At 46.7% G+C, this 19,691-nt stretch overlaps 1 protein-coding gene across 2 annotated transcripts in view; it reads right to left on the reverse strand.

Moving 5' to 3' along the window:
* Positions 1 to 19,056, reverse strand: part of glra4a (glycine receptor, alpha 4a) — a 52,921-nt gene extending 33,865 nt beyond the window's left edge. For both annotated transcript variants that reach the window (XM_042074985.1, XM_042074982.1), the window contains exon 1: positions 18,654 to 19,056. In XM_042074985.1, coding sequence (XP_041930919.1) covers positions 18,654 to 18,721 — 68 coding nt within the window. In that variant the 5' untranslated portion in view covers positions 18,722 to 19,056. The remainder of the gene's footprint in view (positions 1 to 18,653) is intronic.
* Positions 19,057 to 19,691: the final 635 nt, after the last annotated feature.

Below are 19,691 nucleotides of genomic sequence, written 5' to 3' on the forward strand. Positions count from 1 at the left end.
CGGGTCGCCGGCGTACGGTGCAGGTGCCCCAGCCAGTTGCACCACAGACCTTACACACACACACACACACACACACACACACACACACACACACACACACACACACACACACACACACACACACACACACACACACACACACACACACACACACACACACACACACACACACACACACACACACACACACACACACACACACACACACACACACACACACACACACACACACACACACACACACACACACACACACACACACACACACACACACACACACACACACACACACACACATTACATTACATTTGGCTGACGCTTTTTTAACCAAAGCGACTAACAACATGGTAAACAGTAAGTTTTAGAACAATTATCACAATTTTAGGACAGTTTAAAAAAAAAAAACACATTAGAGTACAGTAAGAATAAGTGCGTCGGTGAGTGCTGTATTTTAACAGTTACTTGTCAGTTTAACGGCTGGTGAGTGCTAGGATCAGTAAGACTTGTTGTAAGTGTTGCTATGAGAGTAGATGTTCTCTAAAGAGCTGGGTCTTCAGGAGTTTTTTGAAAGTGGAAAAGGATGTCCCTGCCCTTATAGGAACTGGCAGTGTGTTCCACCAATGAGGAACAACAGATGAGAAAAGTTTGGATTGGCTTGAGCGTACCGGTGGTAGAGCTAGACGTCGTTCGTCAGAGGAGCGCAGCGGTCTGGAGGTAGTGTAAGTCTGTATGAGGGCATTCAAGTAGGTGGGAGCAGAACCGGAGACTACTTTGTAGGCAAGCGTTAGAGACTTGAATTTGATGCGGGCCGCCATAGGTAGCCAGTGTAGCTGGATGAGCAGCGGGGTAACATGTGCCCTTTTGGGTTGGTTGTAGACCAGGCGCGCCGCCGCGTTCTGGATCATCTGAAGTGGTTTCACTGCGCAGGCTGGGAGACCTGTCAGGAGGGCATTGCAGTAGTCGAGTCGTGAGATGACTATTGCCTGAACCAGAAGTTGGGTAGCATCTTGAGTCAAGTAAGTCCTGATTTTCCGTATGTTGTAGAGTGCGAAACGGCATGACCGGGCGACTGAGGCAACATGATCTGAGAAGTTTAGTTGGTTGTCGAGAACAACTCCTAGATTTCTTGCAGTCCTGGTCGGTGAAACAGACAGGGAGTCAAATTTGATGTTGATGTCGTGGTGTATGGTAGGTTTAGCTGGGATGACCAGCAGTTCAGTCTTTGAGAGGTTCAGCTGGAGGTGGTGTGCCTTCATCCATGTAGCTATGTCTGAAAGGCAATCTGAGATCCGTGCTGAAACCAGGGGGTCGTCAGGTGGAAAGGACAGATAGAGCTGTGTGTCGTCTGCATAGCAGTGGTATGAGAAGCCGTGCGAACGGATAATCTGTCCCAAGGAGGTGGTGTAGATAGCAAAGAGGAGGGGGCCCAGCACTGAGCCCTGGGGGACCCCTGTGGTGAGATGGTGAGGTGCAGATAGCTGACCAAGCCATGATACGTTAAACGAGCGTCCTGTGAGGTAGGATTCAAACCAGGAGAGAGCAGCTCCGGAGATTCCCATGTCAGCGAGTATAGAGAGAAGGATACGGTGAGTAACCGTGTCAAAGGCAGCCGATAAGTCAAGCAGAATGAGTACTGATGATCGAGCGGTCGCCCTGGCTTCTTTTAAGGCTTCTGTTACAGACAGCAGAGCCGTTTCGGTAGAGTGGCCGCTTTTGAACCCAGACTGATTTGGATCCAGAAGGTTGTTCTGTGAAAGGAAGTCAGAGAGCTGTTAAGTAACGGTGTTACCCGGGCCATTTTGAACGCTGTTGGAAATGTGCCGGAGGTTAGCGAGGCATTGATCACGTGTGATAGCTGGAGCGATGGTCGGGCTGATGGACTGAAGTAGGCTCGTAGGTATAGGGGTCCAGCGAGCATGTGGTAGGACGGCTGCATGTCAGGAGTCTGGACACTTCACTCTCGGAGAGAGGCGTGAATGCTGAAAAAGGTGTTCCAGCAGTCCCTAGAGGTTGTAGGAGTGCGGTATCTGAGTCAGATGCGTTGAGTGGGCATGTAGAGAATTGACTGCTGATTGCCGCCACTTTGTTTGTAAAAAATGAGGCGAGGGTATCTGCAGTAAGGCTGGATGGAGGAGGAGGCAGCTGAGGGTTGAGTAGCGATTTGAAGGTTGAGAAAAGTTTTCAAGTGTCTGTAGCACTGTTGATTTTGTCATTGTAGAAAGCAGTCTTAGCAGCAGTGATGCTGGCTGAGAAGGAGGTCAGGAGTGTCTGGTAGTTTTTGAGGTCGTCAGCTAGTTTGGATTTGTGCCATTTCCTCTCCGCGGCTCTGAGTTTGGTGCGCTGTGATCGGAGGGTATCATTTAGCCATGGATGAGAATGTTTGGATCGAGCTGGCCTTGTGGTAAGAGGGCACAGCTCGTCTAGACACGAGGTCAGTGTGGAGCAGAGCGAGTCAGTGGCTTCATTAACCTCCAGAGAGGAGAAGGTGTTGAGTGGAGGTAGACCGGAGGCAACCACAGAGGAGAAGTGCGTTGGAGACAGGTTCCGGATGTTGCGGCGGAACGTGACCATCGGCTGAGGAGCTGGAGGCTGTTCTGTCAGGCTGACGTTGAACTGGATGAAGTGGTCAGAAAGATGGAGAGGCGTCACCATGAGGGTGTCTGTGCTGCAGTTCCGAGTGAACACACACACACACACACACACACACACACGTACACGCACACACACATGTGGCCGTCTGTCGGCTGAGCCGGAGGTTTTAATCGGTTGTTTCTAATCCGCGCTAACCCAGAAAAGACTGCCGTCGCCGCCACCGCTGACACCACGCTACGGAGCAGTGTGTTCAGATTTGCGATGCAATCTTTAATCTTGTCGGAGTGAGGCTTGGCATCTCTGTGGACATAAAAAAGCCCACGTTGTCTCTAATCCAAGCCTGGCCTGTGTCATCAAAACAATAGGGAGCACTCTGATGGCAGATTTACATTTGGCGATGGGCCCCAGCTCCGCCAACCGGAATATCTGCGGCGCTTTAGGCCACTGATCCTGTCCGTTTGAAAGCTCCACTATGCTGGCATTCTCATTAACATTTCCTGTTTGCAAGCGCACACACACACACACACACACACACACACACACACACACACACACACATACTTAATTTACAGTCCAAGCCATGTAACGTGATTAAAGCTGAGCAGAGGATCCGTTTTTTTCGCCCCTCTCCTCATCACATCTTAATTACGGTTGCTGTGTTTAATTGGTGTACAACTGAAAGGGTGAGAAACTGAGCTCACTTTGCTCTCCCTCCTCCCCTCAGTTCACTTTTTCTTCTCCTGGTTTATCCTTGAGTCCTTTCCCTTTGTTTGTGGAAAGAAGCAATTCAATTAATTTGAATGTGTTATTAAATATAAAATGCTCGTATGATTTCATTAAAATGCAAACGGAGAATATCAGAGAGACAAAATATAATTGAGTTCATCCCATGCAAAGTTACAGTATCAACTCCTTAATTCATTAGGCTACATCTTCTCCTCTCAGACTCAAAAGCTTGCCCACATCCATGGTTAATGATCAATGTCTCTTGTTTGGTCCAACTTATTTATCAAGAAGTCCATGACTAAGATTTATTGAGAGGTTTTTGACACATTTCCTGAGGGGTTTTTGAAAATGCTCTTTTTGAAATAGTCATTTGTATGACTGGATATCCTCTTCTGAGATCACTCAAACATACCAGAGGGACAACATTTTTTTTTTTAAAAATCGAGCACTAAACTTTTAGGGAATTAATATGTTATAGATTCCAGGAACTCCGTCTCCCCTCTGCCGTCTGTTTCCTTTTCACCTTCTGGGACAAAGTAATTCAGAATCAGGCTGACCTGCCTCCTGTCAGGCTGAAAGACTGCTCCCAAGTCCGGAGATAGACTCGCGGATAACACCGCAGGAGTGATGGATAGAGTTGATGAGCCAGTTTGCGACTTGACTTACTGCTTTGGCGGATTGATCGACCCGGAACAGACAGACTTGCTCACTGTTTGTCAGCAGAGAGTTCTCAAAGTGTGGTGTTGGTGGTTCTACTTTGTGTTCACTTTGTGTGTGTGTGTATGCGTGAGTGCATTCCCGTGTTTGTGTGTGTGTGTTTGTGTGGAGTGAGTTTGAAATGTCCACCCCTGCTGAGTAACTTTGTGAATAAGTCCATACATTTCTTTTCCACTACTTTTGTGGCCATTCAGCACAGCGCATTGAATTAATTTGAGCCATGAGAAACAAAATTGACTCAGGGAAAAGCAGTGGCATGCCAAGCCATGCATAGGACTTCTGAAGTGATTGCTCTGTTAAGACTCCAACAGTGCTCCCAGCACTGACATACAGTAGAAACCAGTCGCGGTCATTGTCACAATGCACTATAGTTGGTCCAGTGCGTTGCCATGTTGTTCTCACAGGACTTCATGATGGACTACTGTCCCATGTGGAGTTTATTCAGGCATGTTTGTTTATGCATAGGAACGAAACTGACACATAGTGAGGCAAATTATTGTAGTTAAGAGACTTGGGAGGTGTACAAACCTCTCCTATATTCTCAGAAAATCTATCAGAGAAAAGCACTAGTGATGCAGAAATGTCCTGGGTGTATTTAGGGAGGTGAGGTTATAGAGAGGCAAATTAGAACTGTAAAATGTTCATCCAAAACCTGACAAAACCTGACAAGTGTCACAGCTTTTAACTGCCTGAATGGCATTCCGACTCCCTTCAAAAAAGGTTCAGTGTTATTAGCCCAGGTAGAGCGCCTCTCACCCCATGCAGACCACGTTAATATCAGGCTGGGAAGCGCTCACTGTTCACTCCCTTACAAATACCTGGTTACTGACAGGGAAATTTGCTTTCATTAAAGCTTCCTCTTGGTGCGCTGAATGGAGTTTCCTGCCCCTGTCAGCTGCGGTTCACCTTGCCATTCCTCACGGCTTAAAAAGCTGACTTGGGATATGCCGCTCCAGAGGATCCCATTGATCAAGCGTGGGTGTGCATGTGTCTCTCAGCGTGTCTGTTTGGCATAATGAGATATACAGGGGCGGGAGAGATTGGGCCGGCAGTCAAGTATGGGTGAGCGGGAGAGTCGGGCGGAGAGACGTAGTCACGGCGATGGACGGGTGGATATTGGATGGTGCTGTAAGTAAGAGAAGCTGTATTTACACTTTCTTATGATGGACACTACTCCACACACACTTTGATACATGAGCCTCCCTCTATTCATCTATCTGTGTTGTGTGTGTGTGTGTGTGTGTGTGTGTGTACTGGTACATAGAGTGTGTGGGCCCTGTGTATATAATTACAGCTTACTCTCTGGTTGGTGCTGAATGTGATTAATTTGCTCTTCTGCTACCTGCTCTGCGTGTATATAGATGGCCGTGCCACCTGGCATTACGAGGGGGATTCATCATAACCTGCCCAGAACGTCGCCAGCGCCTCCTCTGGCCTCCCCTCTCCACCCCACCCCACCTCCTCTCTTCTCCTCCTCCTCTCCTCCTCCATGGGATGAGGGATCTGCTGAGTCACAAGGCTAACCCCCCCCCCCCCCCCCCCCCCCCCCACACACACACACACACACCACCACCACCACCACCACCACCAGGAGGGTTTCCTGGCTCAGAGAACCCCATGGGCTTCCCCCCCCGATTCTCCATCCGTCGGTTACAGAAGGCTACGGGAGCTTCTGCGGGCTCCATCCTGACTTCCTTTTACGTTCTCTGGTGGGCTGGAGACTCGTTGGGTTGTAAGTGCATCTCTCACCAGCTTGGTAGCCTGCCTTTATTATGGTTGGATGGCAGGGAGGAAGCAACCCTCTGTTAATGAATTGGAGGGGAGGTTTACAAAAATAATCTCTCTCTGTCTCTCTCTCTCTCTTTCTCTCTTCTACACTCATATAAACACATATTTTGTCTCCTAATAGACACATAGACACACTCTCTTTGCTATTCGCCTGTATGCGTGGGATGGTGGATGTTGACTTTGACTGCAAAAATCCCTGGCAGAGGTTTCAGCTCTCTCACTAGTCTGTCAGACTCTCACAAGTCTGACAATGCACAACTACTGATAACACTGTCCAGTTGCAATGTGCATACTTAACCAGAGAAAACTAAATTAAGAAAAATATCCCTACCACTGTTGAATCATTGGAACTTTGATATGATTCAAATACACCCTGGATCAGCACAACTATTTAATTTTTCTGAATCCTGTGAAAAATAACAAGCCATTTGATTGGCATTTCTAACTCATCCACTATCTGCGACTACAGTATTTAGCCTGTGACTCACTATGTGTGCACTAGTAATAATAATTAAAAAAAAAAAAAAAAACCATCAGTAGTCACATTCATTTTGACTTTAGACATGCCATCAAAGAGTTTCTATTACCTGCTATGTTAGAACTGCTGAGCCCTCTCTTGTTCTCTTCAAACGAAAACGCCAACAACAAAAGCTTTATGCTATTAAAGTGGCAGATCTAACGAGAGGAGACTGTGAGTCGGATAAGCTCAGCACTCTGGGCTTTTAAAAGGCCTTCTTTTGTGCTTCGTTCTCACATGGTTCACGCATGGCACTATGGTTTGACATCATCAGAAATATAACACCCCCCCCCAACCCCTGTGTGTGTGTTTTTGTCAAGGTGAAAAATCAAAGCGCTATGAGTGTTTCAAAAGCAGCTGGGCTGTAGCGGCACTTGGCATTGTGTGCTCCATCCGTCTGCGACATGGATTAGATTGGAGCTGAAGTTTCACAGAGTCCCTCCTCACATGTGCTGGCATATCTGGTTTGCGTGGCGGCGACAGAGATACGCAAGACTCAACACAACATTGTCATGGTCTTTCCCCCCCATTTATTTGTCTCTGTGAGTGTTTGTGCATCTATTTCTGTCCCTCTAAGCTTTGCATTTACTCCTGACACAACAAGGTTTGTGATGACTCACTCTTTATGTAAAAACAGATAGAAGCAGCATGTAGCTAGTTGTTGGTAGCGTGTATGCTCACTATGACAAGCCGTCAAGACTGGTAAAGCCAAATTTAAATTTAAAAATATTCAAAAATCCTTATTCTAAATAAATACTTTAAATATTCTAAAACCACATCACCTACAACATGTCACCCTTCAGTGTTAGTATCTACACCCCAACCCCCCCCGCCTGCCACACCACACATACATCATTCTGTCTAGGGGCTTTCATTTAGTCAGATTTTGAAATGTTTAAACTACAAGTAGTTAACTAAATTCCCCCACTCAGTCTCTGAGAAGGCCCTCTGTGTTGTCAGATTTATGTCATGAGCCAAAGAAATGTCTGTATTTGCAAGCTAGCTGAGGCTCTACTCATCCAGAGATGTCTTCGCAGCAGGGCCTCTTAGGTCATGTGATTTATGCAGCCAGGTGTGTGCCCAAGATTGCAGGGAAGTTTATCAGTTAGCCTTTAGAGTATGAGGAATAGACTCAATTAATATCAGTTAGATACAACCGATAAGAATCCAAACTGCAAAAAATAGGTATTTAACTTCAACTAGAGAGGGGACAGACAGGAAAAAGATTGCAGATGTTAATTAAAAATATTAAAAATAAAAAATCCTGAGGATAATTGTTTAATAAAAGTTTGATATCTTTGAAATGTTTGACATCTCTAAATCATTAGTAGCATCATGATAAGGCACCATTTTTATCCAATTTTGTTTTTATCCAACTTAAATTAATAGATAAAATGTCACACATGTGTCTAAACTTGCATTTAAGATTGAGTGATTAGATCTGTTATGCCAATGTTAAAGGTTTGCTTGTTTCCTACCCGAGGTTGGTAATTGGTAAAGGGCGGAAAAGACAATGGCATAAGTGCCGTTCGTCATGTTATGAGGTTATGTGCCATCAAAATGTTTTGGAAACGTTACATTAATGTCAAAAAACTGTTAAGGGTGCCTTTAAGGCGTAATTGTTTTCAGTTTGTGCCTGATTTTCCTGTATCAACTCTGTGTTTCCCGACAGCACTTCAGCTTCAGCACAGCCCTGTGATGTGAGAGCTCCACACACAGACCGAAGGTAAACTACTTTCCCCCAGCCAGCAGCACAGGTCACACTGAAGGGCCCAGGCCTGGAAATGTGCAGCCCCCCGCCACAGCTAATCTCTGGAGTAGGTGGCTGCGTGCTCAATCATATTCCTCTGTGAAGTGCCCGCAGGAAAAGTTGCCAGCCTTGAGAGAAGGAGGTGGCGGGAGCGGCAGCAACAGAGCCTCTCCTGGACTTCCTCCCAGAACTCAGTAAGCTCTGCTGGCTCGGCTTTGACCAGGAGAGAGCCTCTTTCTTTTCTACATCTCCTAAGCTGCACACACGGCATGGAGAAGGACAAGCTCTCTCTTTCTCTCTTCCTCTCACTCACTAGCTTGCTCTCTCTCTCTCTCTCTCTCTCTCTCTTCCTCTCACTCACTAGCTTGCTCTCTCTCTCTCTCTCTCTTCCTCTCACTCACTAGCTCTCTCTCTCTCTCTCTCGTTCCTCTGTGTTTTTGTTCTGTTAGCTAATGCAGAGGTTTCAGGCTCTTAGAAGACACCCCGCGGTTACACTTTATGATGCACCGGATGTGTTTCTCTTTCTTGCTTTGTTTTTACTGAGGGCACCAGGTTGTCCTTCTCACAACAGCCCATTATGAGCAGAGAAAAGGGAAGCAGCGTGGTAGCCACAGCAGAGATGCTCCGCCACTCTCTCACTGGAGATGCCTGCCTCCAGACGCCAGCTTTGTCTGAGAGGAGCTCCCCCTCGGAGACCAGGTTATACAGCTTGACCGTCCGTCCCTCAAACCACGTCTGTCCTTATCTGACCGTCTCCAAAATAACCAGCCCAAATGGCCACCTTGTGCCACCCCTGTGTTGCCGATATATTAAAATGGCCAGAAAACCTCTCGCCGGCTCACAGGGAGAAAATGTTTTTTTTTTGCCTTGAAAGGCCCCAGGCGGACTGCTGCTGTGGGCGAAAAAAAAGACAGGAAAAAAGAGAGAAAAAAAGACGGGAAAAAAGAGATAAAAAAAGAAGGGGATAAACCCATTGAGCCATGACGACGCTCATCTTCGAAAAAAGGCAAACACAGTGTTGACCTCAAGCAGTTCTGAAACAGGTCCCAGCTTCCAGCTGTCGTACGGCAACATGGCCGCAGTCTGCCCACAGAGAGACAAGGATTGGGGTTAGGCGTGTGTGTGTGTGTGTGTGTGTGTGTGTGTGTGTTTGTACTGTATGTGTGTGTGTAGGGGGTGGTCAGTGGTCGGGATTGTTTTTGGCGGACCTCAAGGTGAGGTGAAAGTGGAGGCGAGAGGTAAGGTGTCCCCCTGTGGCTGGCATCTGCTCGACCGAGAGAAAGAGAGAGAGAGAAAGACAGAAAGAGAGAGAGGGAGAGAAGGAAAGGTGGAGGGAGAGAGAGGGAGGCACTGCCGTGTAATGGAAGTCTAAACGGGGCTCTGGCTGTGTGCGCGTCTGGCAGATAACCAGAAGGCGAGCGCGGCAATGCATGGCTAATGCCAAGCCTCTTCATTCACTCGGCTAGACAGAGAGCTTGACATGCAGGGTTAGCTAAGGTGATGTGAGAACGCTGCCAATTAGTTTAGAGGATTCGGGATGTTTAGACAGTATGTTTCTCATATTCTGCAAGCAACGAGCAATGGTGGCTACAAGTTAACATTTTATTATGAGAGTTCTTACAGCCACAGTAACTTTTTAACTCCTGCCAAAAGAAGGCAGGGGGTGGACTCCTACAGTCTGCTTATGCTGGGGTGTCACAAAATAATTGGCAGCCAGGAAGAGCAGAATCTATGGAGGCTTTTCTGATTCATAAATGTATTCAAACCTGGTTTGTTGGATTTGTTTTGTTTCTTGTTAAATGGATAGATAAGTCCATGAGACTAAGATTTCTCTCAACAATTATTTTCGTGATGTTGAAAACTCGCTATCAATTTGACTAGAGCTGGAACAAAAAACGGCAGTTTCTGGGCCTTTGATTATGCCAGACAAGACAGTCTGTCTGAGACAGAGACAGTGGAATGAAACAGTTTCCCCGTTAGCAAGCTAACGTGTCTCTGTTATGCTCTCATTCAAATCAAGCAAAGGTAACAGCAGGGACATTTCCGCGGCGCTGCGAGATGAGCAGCAGTGACTGCTTAATTGAGTGGTCACGACTGTATCCAATTCATCGCCACACCAGCCACGCCGTCCAATTGTCCCTCCTATTAAACACGCAGCCGAGTGGTCCGCTGGAAATTGGCTGCTCGACGATATAGCATAGCGGACATTACGGCCCCCCGCGGTCGCTCTGAATGGGGCTCCGTGCTCCTCCACTCAAGGACAGTCAGTCAATCCTGCTAATGGGCAGGACGCTGGGCAGCGCGGGCCTGAGTTCTGACCCCAGCGGGAGCCGGGCAGCCTGAGCTTTTGCCCTTCAGAGAGCACCGTGACTGCAGGCCCCCTGTGCCACTGCGGCCGCCGCTGCCATAGCCTGCTCCCAAGCCCCCCCCCCCCCCCCAGCCCATTAAATAGCATCAGCCGCCAGGACACGAGGTAATGGAACCAGAGCACCGGTTGGGGCAATCAATAACAGTGAATCGTCATGGCAACTGACCGGTGGAGCACAAACCCCCGAGACGGCAACCCGCTCTCGTAACCGAGCTGATGCCAGACGCAATCTCAACAAAGTGGACATTAGAGCTAGGGCCCTGGATACACATCTCTTCACAACCCCCCCCCCCCCCCCCCCCCTCCACTCAATGGCTCAATGGCTCTTCACGGAGGTTAGTGGACGGTGGCTGTTTTTTGCTCAGCGACTTCGAGTGCAGCTGGATTTAATTTGATCTAACCTCTGAGGGGAGAGCCTCTACCGCCCCCACTATTTTACTCCGCATTTGGAGGGAATTACACGGCCCGAGTGCGTGTGAGCTCTTAGATTTCACGGTGTCGGTGGCGGCCTGTTATCTGACAAGCACAGTTGTAATCCCCCCCCCCCCCCACCCCAAACACTTCCCAAACACCCCCCCCCCCCCACACACACACACACACACACTTCAGACACACTCCAGTCCATCTCGCCATCGCCCAAACAGACATCTCAGAGCTCTTTATTAGTCATGCATGACAATGACATCAGCACTCAGGAGAAGAGGGGAAGACTGAGAGTGAAGAGGAAAGGAGGCAAAGGGCCCGTCCCATTTCTCCCCCCTTAAAACTTCCATTTGGTTAAGGGCCCGTCCCATTTCTCCCCCCTTAAAACTTCCATTTGGTTTTGATTGCCCTCGACAGTAAAGTCCCCTCGACGAGGGAAATGGGGGTGAAGATCTTTCCCTATGAATTGGGACACCCCTATATGTAAATTAGCGTAATGAACGTGCTCACCTATGTCACGCACAGCGTCGACGTGTCTACCGGTAGTAGCCTACTACTATTTTCATTCAGGAACATGCTGGTTCCAGCGGTCATGTTGAGTATTGTGTGGGCTGTGTTGGTTTATCTACATCTGGTTAATCAACAGATATATTCGTGTTCATGTGAACGCCGAAACACACATCCTAAATATTGATGAAACTACCCAGATCAAATATATAATGTTATTTGATGGGCAGTCAGATAGCTTTGTGAGATATTTTCTAACATTAGTGTTCAAAACTCGACAGTCCTTTGGATGTGCATCAAAGTAACATATTCCAACATATTTCGAAATTTTAATATGCTTATTTGCGAAAATATATGAGCAATGCAATTGTTCCTTTCCAGCGGTGTCAGCCATCTTGGTTGAAAAATTTGGCTGGCTTGCTCAGCTCGCACGGTATCCTGGATCATTTCATCTCCCACTTCATTTTAAGCCTGCATCGGTCCTGGCTATATTTTGAGGGTTGATTTTAAGGGGAAAATAACACTCCCCCTTGCTCCCTAAAGTAATGGGACACCCTACCCCTACACGTGCACGCGCAAAAACGAGGGTTAGGGCAAAAATCTAGGGGAAGGCGAGGTATTGGGACGAGCTCAAAGGGGTGGATAGAGGGAAAGGAGGAAGAGAGATGATAGAGTGATAAAGAAAAGGAGGCAGAGGGATGGAGAGAGGGATAAAGAAAGGGAGGTAAAGAGATGGATAGAGAGATAGAGGAAAGGAGGAAGAGAGATGATGGAGTGATAAAGAAAAGGAGGCAGAGGGAGGGAGAGAGGGATAGAGAAAAGGAGGTAAAGAGATAGAGAGAGGGATAGAGGAAAGGAGGTAGAGAGATGATAGAGGGATAAAGAAAAGGAGGTAGAGAGAAGGAGAGAGGGACAGGTGAAGTGCAGTGTATGGTGCACAGAGACTGGAGGAGAAGTTCCTTTGTTTTGAGTATTCTGTTTACCAGCCCTCTTCTCCGTTCCATCGCATGTGTCCTTGACATGCGTCCTCTCTCAAAAACACTGTAGAGAATGCAGTACGGTGGATCTGTATCCATGGGTGTTGCTAAGCAGTAGGATCATTTCCCTCTTCCCATGATGATGCACCATGCACAGTAAATCTACAGACTGATTTACCCTCAGTTTTTACACTTTAATAGCAAGTAAACATACCATGGAATATGTGACATAGCAATAAGACACTCACAGGCAACAGAACGAGCAGACACGAGGTGTTCTGTTATACGGAATTAATGGACGGGGGGTGGGGGGGGCAGAAAAACTCCCGACGCTTGTTGTACAACTTTCGTTGGCCCAGTTAGCTTGTTTACAGTTGATTCCATTGTTGCAAAGCCTGCAACCAAAGATTCTAGAGCGCTGCAACTGTCGTCCTACTATGGTTGTTATAGTTACCATTCATAAGCATTGATATGGAACGGTGTCCTGTTATTCAGAATTAAAGGCCACCCCGTCAGCCAATCAGAAAAGAGTATTTCTTCTCTCCGGGTGATAAATAGCAATAAGACTCTCACAGGCAACAGAACGCTTTATGGGTAGAGGGCCTGTTTGGTAGAAGAAACAACAAGCAATTAATTACAAACAAGCCCAAACTTGATCAATATTTTCACCACATATCTTTTTAGCTGACCACCAGAGCGCTGACCTGGAGCACTGACCATTCTGGTGGACATCAAACACATACAGTAAGATCAAACAGTAAGAAGCAACAACAAAGAGCACTTTGTTGTGTTTCACCATTTCAAAGGGCTACTGTCTCCTCTTCCAGGCTTGGGTAAGTTCAATCAGCTCAGTTGCTATGAGACTCACTATATTTAAAGTAGTGCTTTGAGACATTCAGTACTAGGCATCATAAATGCTCATGCATAATAATACACACACACACACACACACTTATCAGTCAACTAATGAGGAATCACTATATTTGAGCATGCACCATTTTCTAATTGCAGTTTTCTGTTCAGGCTCATAAGCCTATCTAGTCGGACTGGTTTGATTCCTCCGTGTGTGTGTATGTGACGAGGAGAACATAATTGCTCGGAACATATTTGCACATTGCAGTGAACTCAGCTGTCAGAGGTCTGGCCCAGCCAATAAGCCCAGATGCAGCCTACCAGGGCTTACTGGGCAGTGAGAGAAAGAGAGATGGATAGAATTTGAAAAGAGACAGAGAGAGAGCAAGTAAAGAATGAGAGACAGACAAAGAAAGAAAAGAGACAAAAAGGAGGTAGAGATATGTAAAGAAACTGAGCAGAGAGTGAAAGATAGAAAGGAAAAAGAGAGATATGAGAGAGATGGCAAGAGAAAGATAAAAGAGAGTGATGAGGAGAGAGAGAGAGAAAGGGGAGAGAAACAGAGGAGAGACATTCCCCTTCGGTGCAGTGTTTAATGTGAAACGCTGGCTGTGTCTGAGCTGCCTTCCTCTCCTCCACAGCCAGCCGTGTGCAAGCAGCAGTTAAATGCATTAAATGCCCTTTTGCCCCCCCCGGGACCTCGTAAGCCCCGACTGCCCAGAGGATGCCAGCCGAGCACATCCTACTCACTCCCTGCCATCTTTGATTGCAAGACGCTAAAAAGAAACGCTAGACACAGGCTGCTCTTCTTCTTCAGCCGACAGACAACGGCATATGTGGAAATGGATTCCCAACAAGTATCATGGAACTGTCTAGACGTCTAGAGGAGAGATGGAAGGTTGAAATGAGGACCAACGCGCAGTTACACTTCATAATTTTGTTTCGAGTTGTTTACTGTGAAGAATTACGTGGGGTGGGGTTTAGTTTTGCGACTGTGGCAAAGAAAATTTTTCCCCAAATTTGCATGCTGTTGAGAGGAGAAAAGACTTTACAGAATTTTAAGGAGCCACTCATTAAAAAGCGTTTTTAGAGGCTGGTGCCTTAACTCATCAGACCTGGGCAGGGGCTTCTGTTTTCAAGAGGGTGTGATAAATTCTACTCACTCTCAAGTCTTCTATGTTTTTTTGTAAGCACTTTCCAAAAGCACTGCCATCAGAACCAACCTCAACCACCTCTAATGTCTTAAAAAAGTTGCAGCTCACTCTTCCTCTTCTCGACCAAACTCACCTCTTGTTGGATCTATCTTACAAACCTCATCTCTCGAGGTGGGCGATGTTGTTCTTTTCCCCTCGTCACTTCTGGTACCTATCCGTGCTCAAATCCAATTCCCTCTTGGGCGGCATGTGTGTTTATGTCTCACCCTTCGCTGCCAGTGACGCTTATAGCACATGCACGACAAGCGTTTCTCCTCTTTCGATTGCATCCCTCCATCTCGTGCATCACATTCATCTTTGTTTACAGTGATGCACTGAAGCAAGGAAACAAATATTGGGAGAGAGGTGGGAAGCCCAGGCATGCTCTGAGCAGATGAGTTTATGGCCAGTGTGCTGCCACACACACACACACACACACACACACTCAAATGCTCTTTTCTTGTGACCTCTGCTAAACCACATGGCAAACATCTCCAAAAAGCTTTGTGCACACAGGCTTATCACTAAACGGTGCGTGAAAAGATGGATGCCGTGTTTACGTTGGCGCAGATGAAATCAGTGGCACGTCGCTATCTGCTGGACTGGGCACGTAATTTTCTTCACCTTATTAGCTACTTATTTATACAGTTGGGCTGGCATTTGTGTTTTGTAAGTTGTTGACGTTTAACAGTGGAATGTTAGAGGAGAGGGTTACGGCGTAGGAGCCTCTCGTCAGCACTCCACTGCCAAATCTGATCAGACAGGAAGAAGCAGCTCTGATTATTTCCAGTTCTTGTGCTCTTACGCTCACGCTCGTCCACTGAGTTTCTACTGGGCCTCACATACACACACACACATATGCGCACAGGCATGCATGCACACGCACGCACGCACACACACACACACTTTTATTGAACCCTAAAAGAATCTTTCTTGAACTTCCTACTCTTACTTATCCCTGTTTCTTATTAGCAGGGGTATCCACCTGTCTTTGCTTGGCTTTTCTCTAGGACATAAGGCTGTCCAAGACTTTCCCCCGTCTTTGAAATAGAAAAAAACCCTCCACCAATAACAACAACACTAGCTCAAGCCCTCAGGGGTGACTAAAAGTGCCTGTTTGGTTTTTCAGACAACACTTGTATGCCTTGTTCCGCTTAATTATTGATAGCGGGCACAAAATGCGGTTTCATTTGTGCAAACAACAGACGTTTCCTCAGCCTCAGCGGAGTTCAGCTCAAGGATCCCCTACCCAAATGTGTTTACAAGCCCTAATGCAGCGCAGGCCTGTCCTCAGGAATTCTTTCACAACATTAAGACGATCACCGTAGCTTGTCTTGAATTAAGACCATTAATGTCTGTGCCTGAATGAGTGTGTGGGCCCGAACTGAGACATTTTAACGGTTACTGCTGGTTAATTTGCCATATTTTTGGACAAGTGACAAGCTGAAGCATCTTTATATAATTGTGTTTGGCTCATATGACCTCTCATGACCCCTGGAGTTTTAAATTCTCTTTTTTCTCCACCTCGATATTGGCTGTGGTATTGATGGGTTATCAATGAGCAGAGCTAGGGTACACAGTGGTGATTGTTTGCTATTCCCAAACATTCCCCCTCCTGGACCCCGGCCAGGCTGACCGGCAAACGGATGTCTCATTTACATTTCGTATTTAATTATTCAAGCATTGACCTGTCTGACACACACACACACACACACACAGACAGACAACCCCCCTCGTCCCTACACACACACACAGGCGCCGCCTCTCACACCTCTCAGGAGGGTTGTTAAATGAATCTCCCTCCCCAATCTTGCACCAGCTCAGTGTTGTGTTGTGATGTAGGGCTGTATTTGAGGGTGATACTGGTTTGCTGACATCCCCCTCAGCAGACTCTCCCTCTCTCTCTGGGTACCTGCTAATCAGACCTACAGACACAGCCATAAACAACGCTGATTTACAGATGTTTTTGTGTGCGAGTGTATTGGTCAATGTGCAAGTTGGGAGGGTTTGTGTGTGTGTGTGTGTGTGTGTGTTTTGGCCTCCATTTTCCTGCCTCCACCACATCGACGTGTCCCTGGCTGCGACCGCGGCACCCAGAAAGCACTCCGCTCAGCTCAGCTTCCCCAGGGAAAGGATCCCCCTCCACTAAACATTTAATTTCCTCACTGAGTGTGAAATCCTGCTTCTGTCAGTCCCAGGGTGTGTGGGTCCCCAGGGGGGTTCTATGATGGGGATCTTGCCCAGGGCTGCCCTGCTTCCCGTCTCAGATCTCATTCTGCATCTCAAACCTCCATCTGCCCGTGTAGAGCATTCTCTCCACTTCTCCATTCTCCCTTCTACAGAGCATTCTCTCCATTCTCCCTTCTACAGAGCATTCTCTCCACTTCTCCATTTCTCCCTTCTACAGAGCATTCTCTCCATTTCTCCATTCTCCCTTCTACAGAGCATTCTCTCCATTCTCCCTTCTACAGAGCATTCTCTCAGTTTCTCCATTCTCCCTTCTACAGAGCATTCTCTCCATTCTCCCTTCTACAGAGCATTCTCTCAGTTTCTCCATTCTCCCTTCTACAGAGCATTCTCTCCATTTCTCCTTCTTCTGCACACTCTCTCTCTCTCTCTTCACCAGCAGCTCCACTTCATGCAGTTTCTCTCACACTCTCTCTCTTTTCCTCTCAGTCTCTCCATCTGCTCCTCTTCTTCCATCTTCTCTCTCTTGTGTTCTATCAATCTTTCTACCCCCTCTCTCTCTTGTGTTCTGTCAATCTTTGTACTCTCCACCCCCCCCCCCCCCCTCTCGTCCCCCTCGGCTGATTTCCCGTAGGAGGTGCTGCCTGCTCCCCACGTCTCCTGTGAGCCTCCCGGTGGGAGGTGAGGGAGGGGGGGGGGGGGGGGGGTGGGGTGGGGGTGGGATTATGCAGATCTTAATTCTGGGGCACTTCTCACACACCTGGGGTCGACGGGCCATGAAATAGGGAAAAGTGCTCGCCACAAAACTTTCTTTTTTTCCGCTTCGCAAGGAGAGAGAGAGAGAGAGAGAGAGAAAAGGGTAGCGTAAGAGAGAAGAGTAGATGAGGAGAGAGAAGGGTAGAGGAAGAGAAAGACATAGAGAGAGAAGAGTAGATGAGGAGAGAGAAGGGTAGAAGAGAGAGAGAGAGGAAGAGAGAGGAAGAGAGTAGGGTCAAGGTGGACTGCTAGGGGGCTGTTTCTCTCTGGGTTGCAGTTTCCTATTAGACCACCTTCCTTGTCAAACGGTCTGATACATCCACTATATTTGAGTTCATGACCATCTCCCACGCAAACCCTGCAAGAACCAATATGTTCTGTTCTATGGGATTCATTGGCTTGACCAACTTCCTTGAAAAAAAAAAAAAAAATAAGATTCCATGTTTATTTCTCTCTTTTTGTAATAGAGCTTCTCCATCATCCAGTAAGTCCACTCATGCTGTGGTCAGTGTTTGTGTTCTTACAGACATGTCATTTTGTGATGCTGATGGTCTTTTTCTGTCTGTGTCAGGCTGTGCTGGAGAGGACTGATTTTTTTATGTCTCTTTTCACGCCTTCTCCTCATGACCAATGCCAACAGAATGCCCGTGACAGGCTTTCACAGTCAGGGGTGAGAGGGTTCAAGGCAAAATGCAATTACTTTGAATCCATTTTTTCCCATTTGACATGATATTAAACATTAATATTAGCTTGAAACCAGAAATAAAACCCAATACAGCCAGCTTGTGTGAAAAAATTATGACAAAGGTTAATCAGGGGAATGTCGTAACATCTATTTTTAAATGACTTTGACTCTGTCCACTCTCCCCTAGTTATGTTGCATTACAGTAAAAATTTTAAAGGATTTTTTAAATCTTTTAGTAATGAACATCAATCATTTTTTTTTGTTCTTCTGAACCACATCACCTTCCATTTACCATGTATGCGTCAGTTTCCAGAATGGAACTTTTCATATTTTCTTTAGTTTGTCAACTTTCCTTTAACCTAATTAGAACATAAATTTCACAGGCTACAATCCCTCTGAGGCACCTGGCAAACATGAATATAATGACATTTTAGTGGTCTTATTTCCTCTCTGAGATAAATCATTCAGAACATGATCAAGTTAAAACTATATGCACAAATAAGCCACTTGCATGTCAACAACCACAATTTTCTTTACCAACCACATTTCATGACACCACGGCCCATCACTGCACAGTCACAGACACAGTCTGATATCCTTAGGAGCGTGTCTTACCTGATCAACCCCATTTGGAGAAAGCAGAAAGACAAGACATGTAGTAGCCTTATGACTTGGGAGAGCATTCTCTTGCTCAGTCCAGCCTGTCCAGACCGTGTTGAGGAGTTTGTGCAGGTTAATCAACGGAGTTTTGCTTTTAGCCAATCCACAAAGCGGCAGGTGAAACCAGGCAACCAGACATGGTGTTGCTGAGTGATCCGAGGGAGCTTGCTTCTGTGTGGAAAGTTCTGTCTGGTCCCCCTCCCTTCTCGCGCTCTCTCGCTCTCTTGTTGGCTGTAAAATCCACAACAGTCTCCCCCCTTAGTTGTCAACAGTGAGAGTGCGCATGAATCCGAATGCGCGTGTGTGTTTGTTTGTTTGTTTGTGCGTGAGTGTGTGTGTGTGTCTGTTTTGAAGCAGAGTGTGTGCTTTTCTCTTTCTTTCTCTGTTTTTTATAGCCAGCTGCTCGCTCCAGGAATTATAACGGGAGAGGATTTAAAGGGCCAGCAGCACATTTGTGGTTGCCGCGACCTGTGAGCGCAGTTAGAATATGTGCGTGTCTGTGTGTGTGCGTGAGCGTGTCGGTGCGTGTGTCTGTGCGCACGTGTATTAAGGGCTTTCGGGGTGGTATTCTCTGTGGGATTGTTTTCACAGAGCCATAAGCTCTTTATTTCTCTCCCCCAGTTTATATTAAAATTAAAACTCCAGCACGATGGGAAAGCGGAGAAAATAAGAAGAGAGTTGGAGAGATAACAAAATAAGGACAGAGGCAAAGAGGAAGAGATAGACACAGAAAAATACCTCTAGAGAGAGTTAGAGGACCCAGAAGAGGGAAGAAAGAATATAGACCCTTTCAAGAGAGTTCCATTATCAGCATCATAGTTGGCCCCACAAGACTTCCTTTTTAACATTCCATATGTTATCTTAATGCAGAGGAAGTAGATTGGGACCCAAATAGAATGTTCAAGCATTGTTTTTGTTTACCTTGTTGAAAGGGTCTATATTTTTTGCAATACTTATTCAAATTGAAAGAGGACAGAGTGACATGTTTTGAGT

Source organism: Alosa sapidissima, chromosome 20, assembly GCF_018492685.1.
Source record: "Alosa sapidissima isolate fAloSap1 chromosome 20, fAloSap1.pri, whole genome shotgun sequence".
Taxonomy (NCBI): Eukaryota; Metazoa; Chordata; class Actinopteri; order Clupeiformes; family Clupeidae; genus Alosa; species Alosa sapidissima.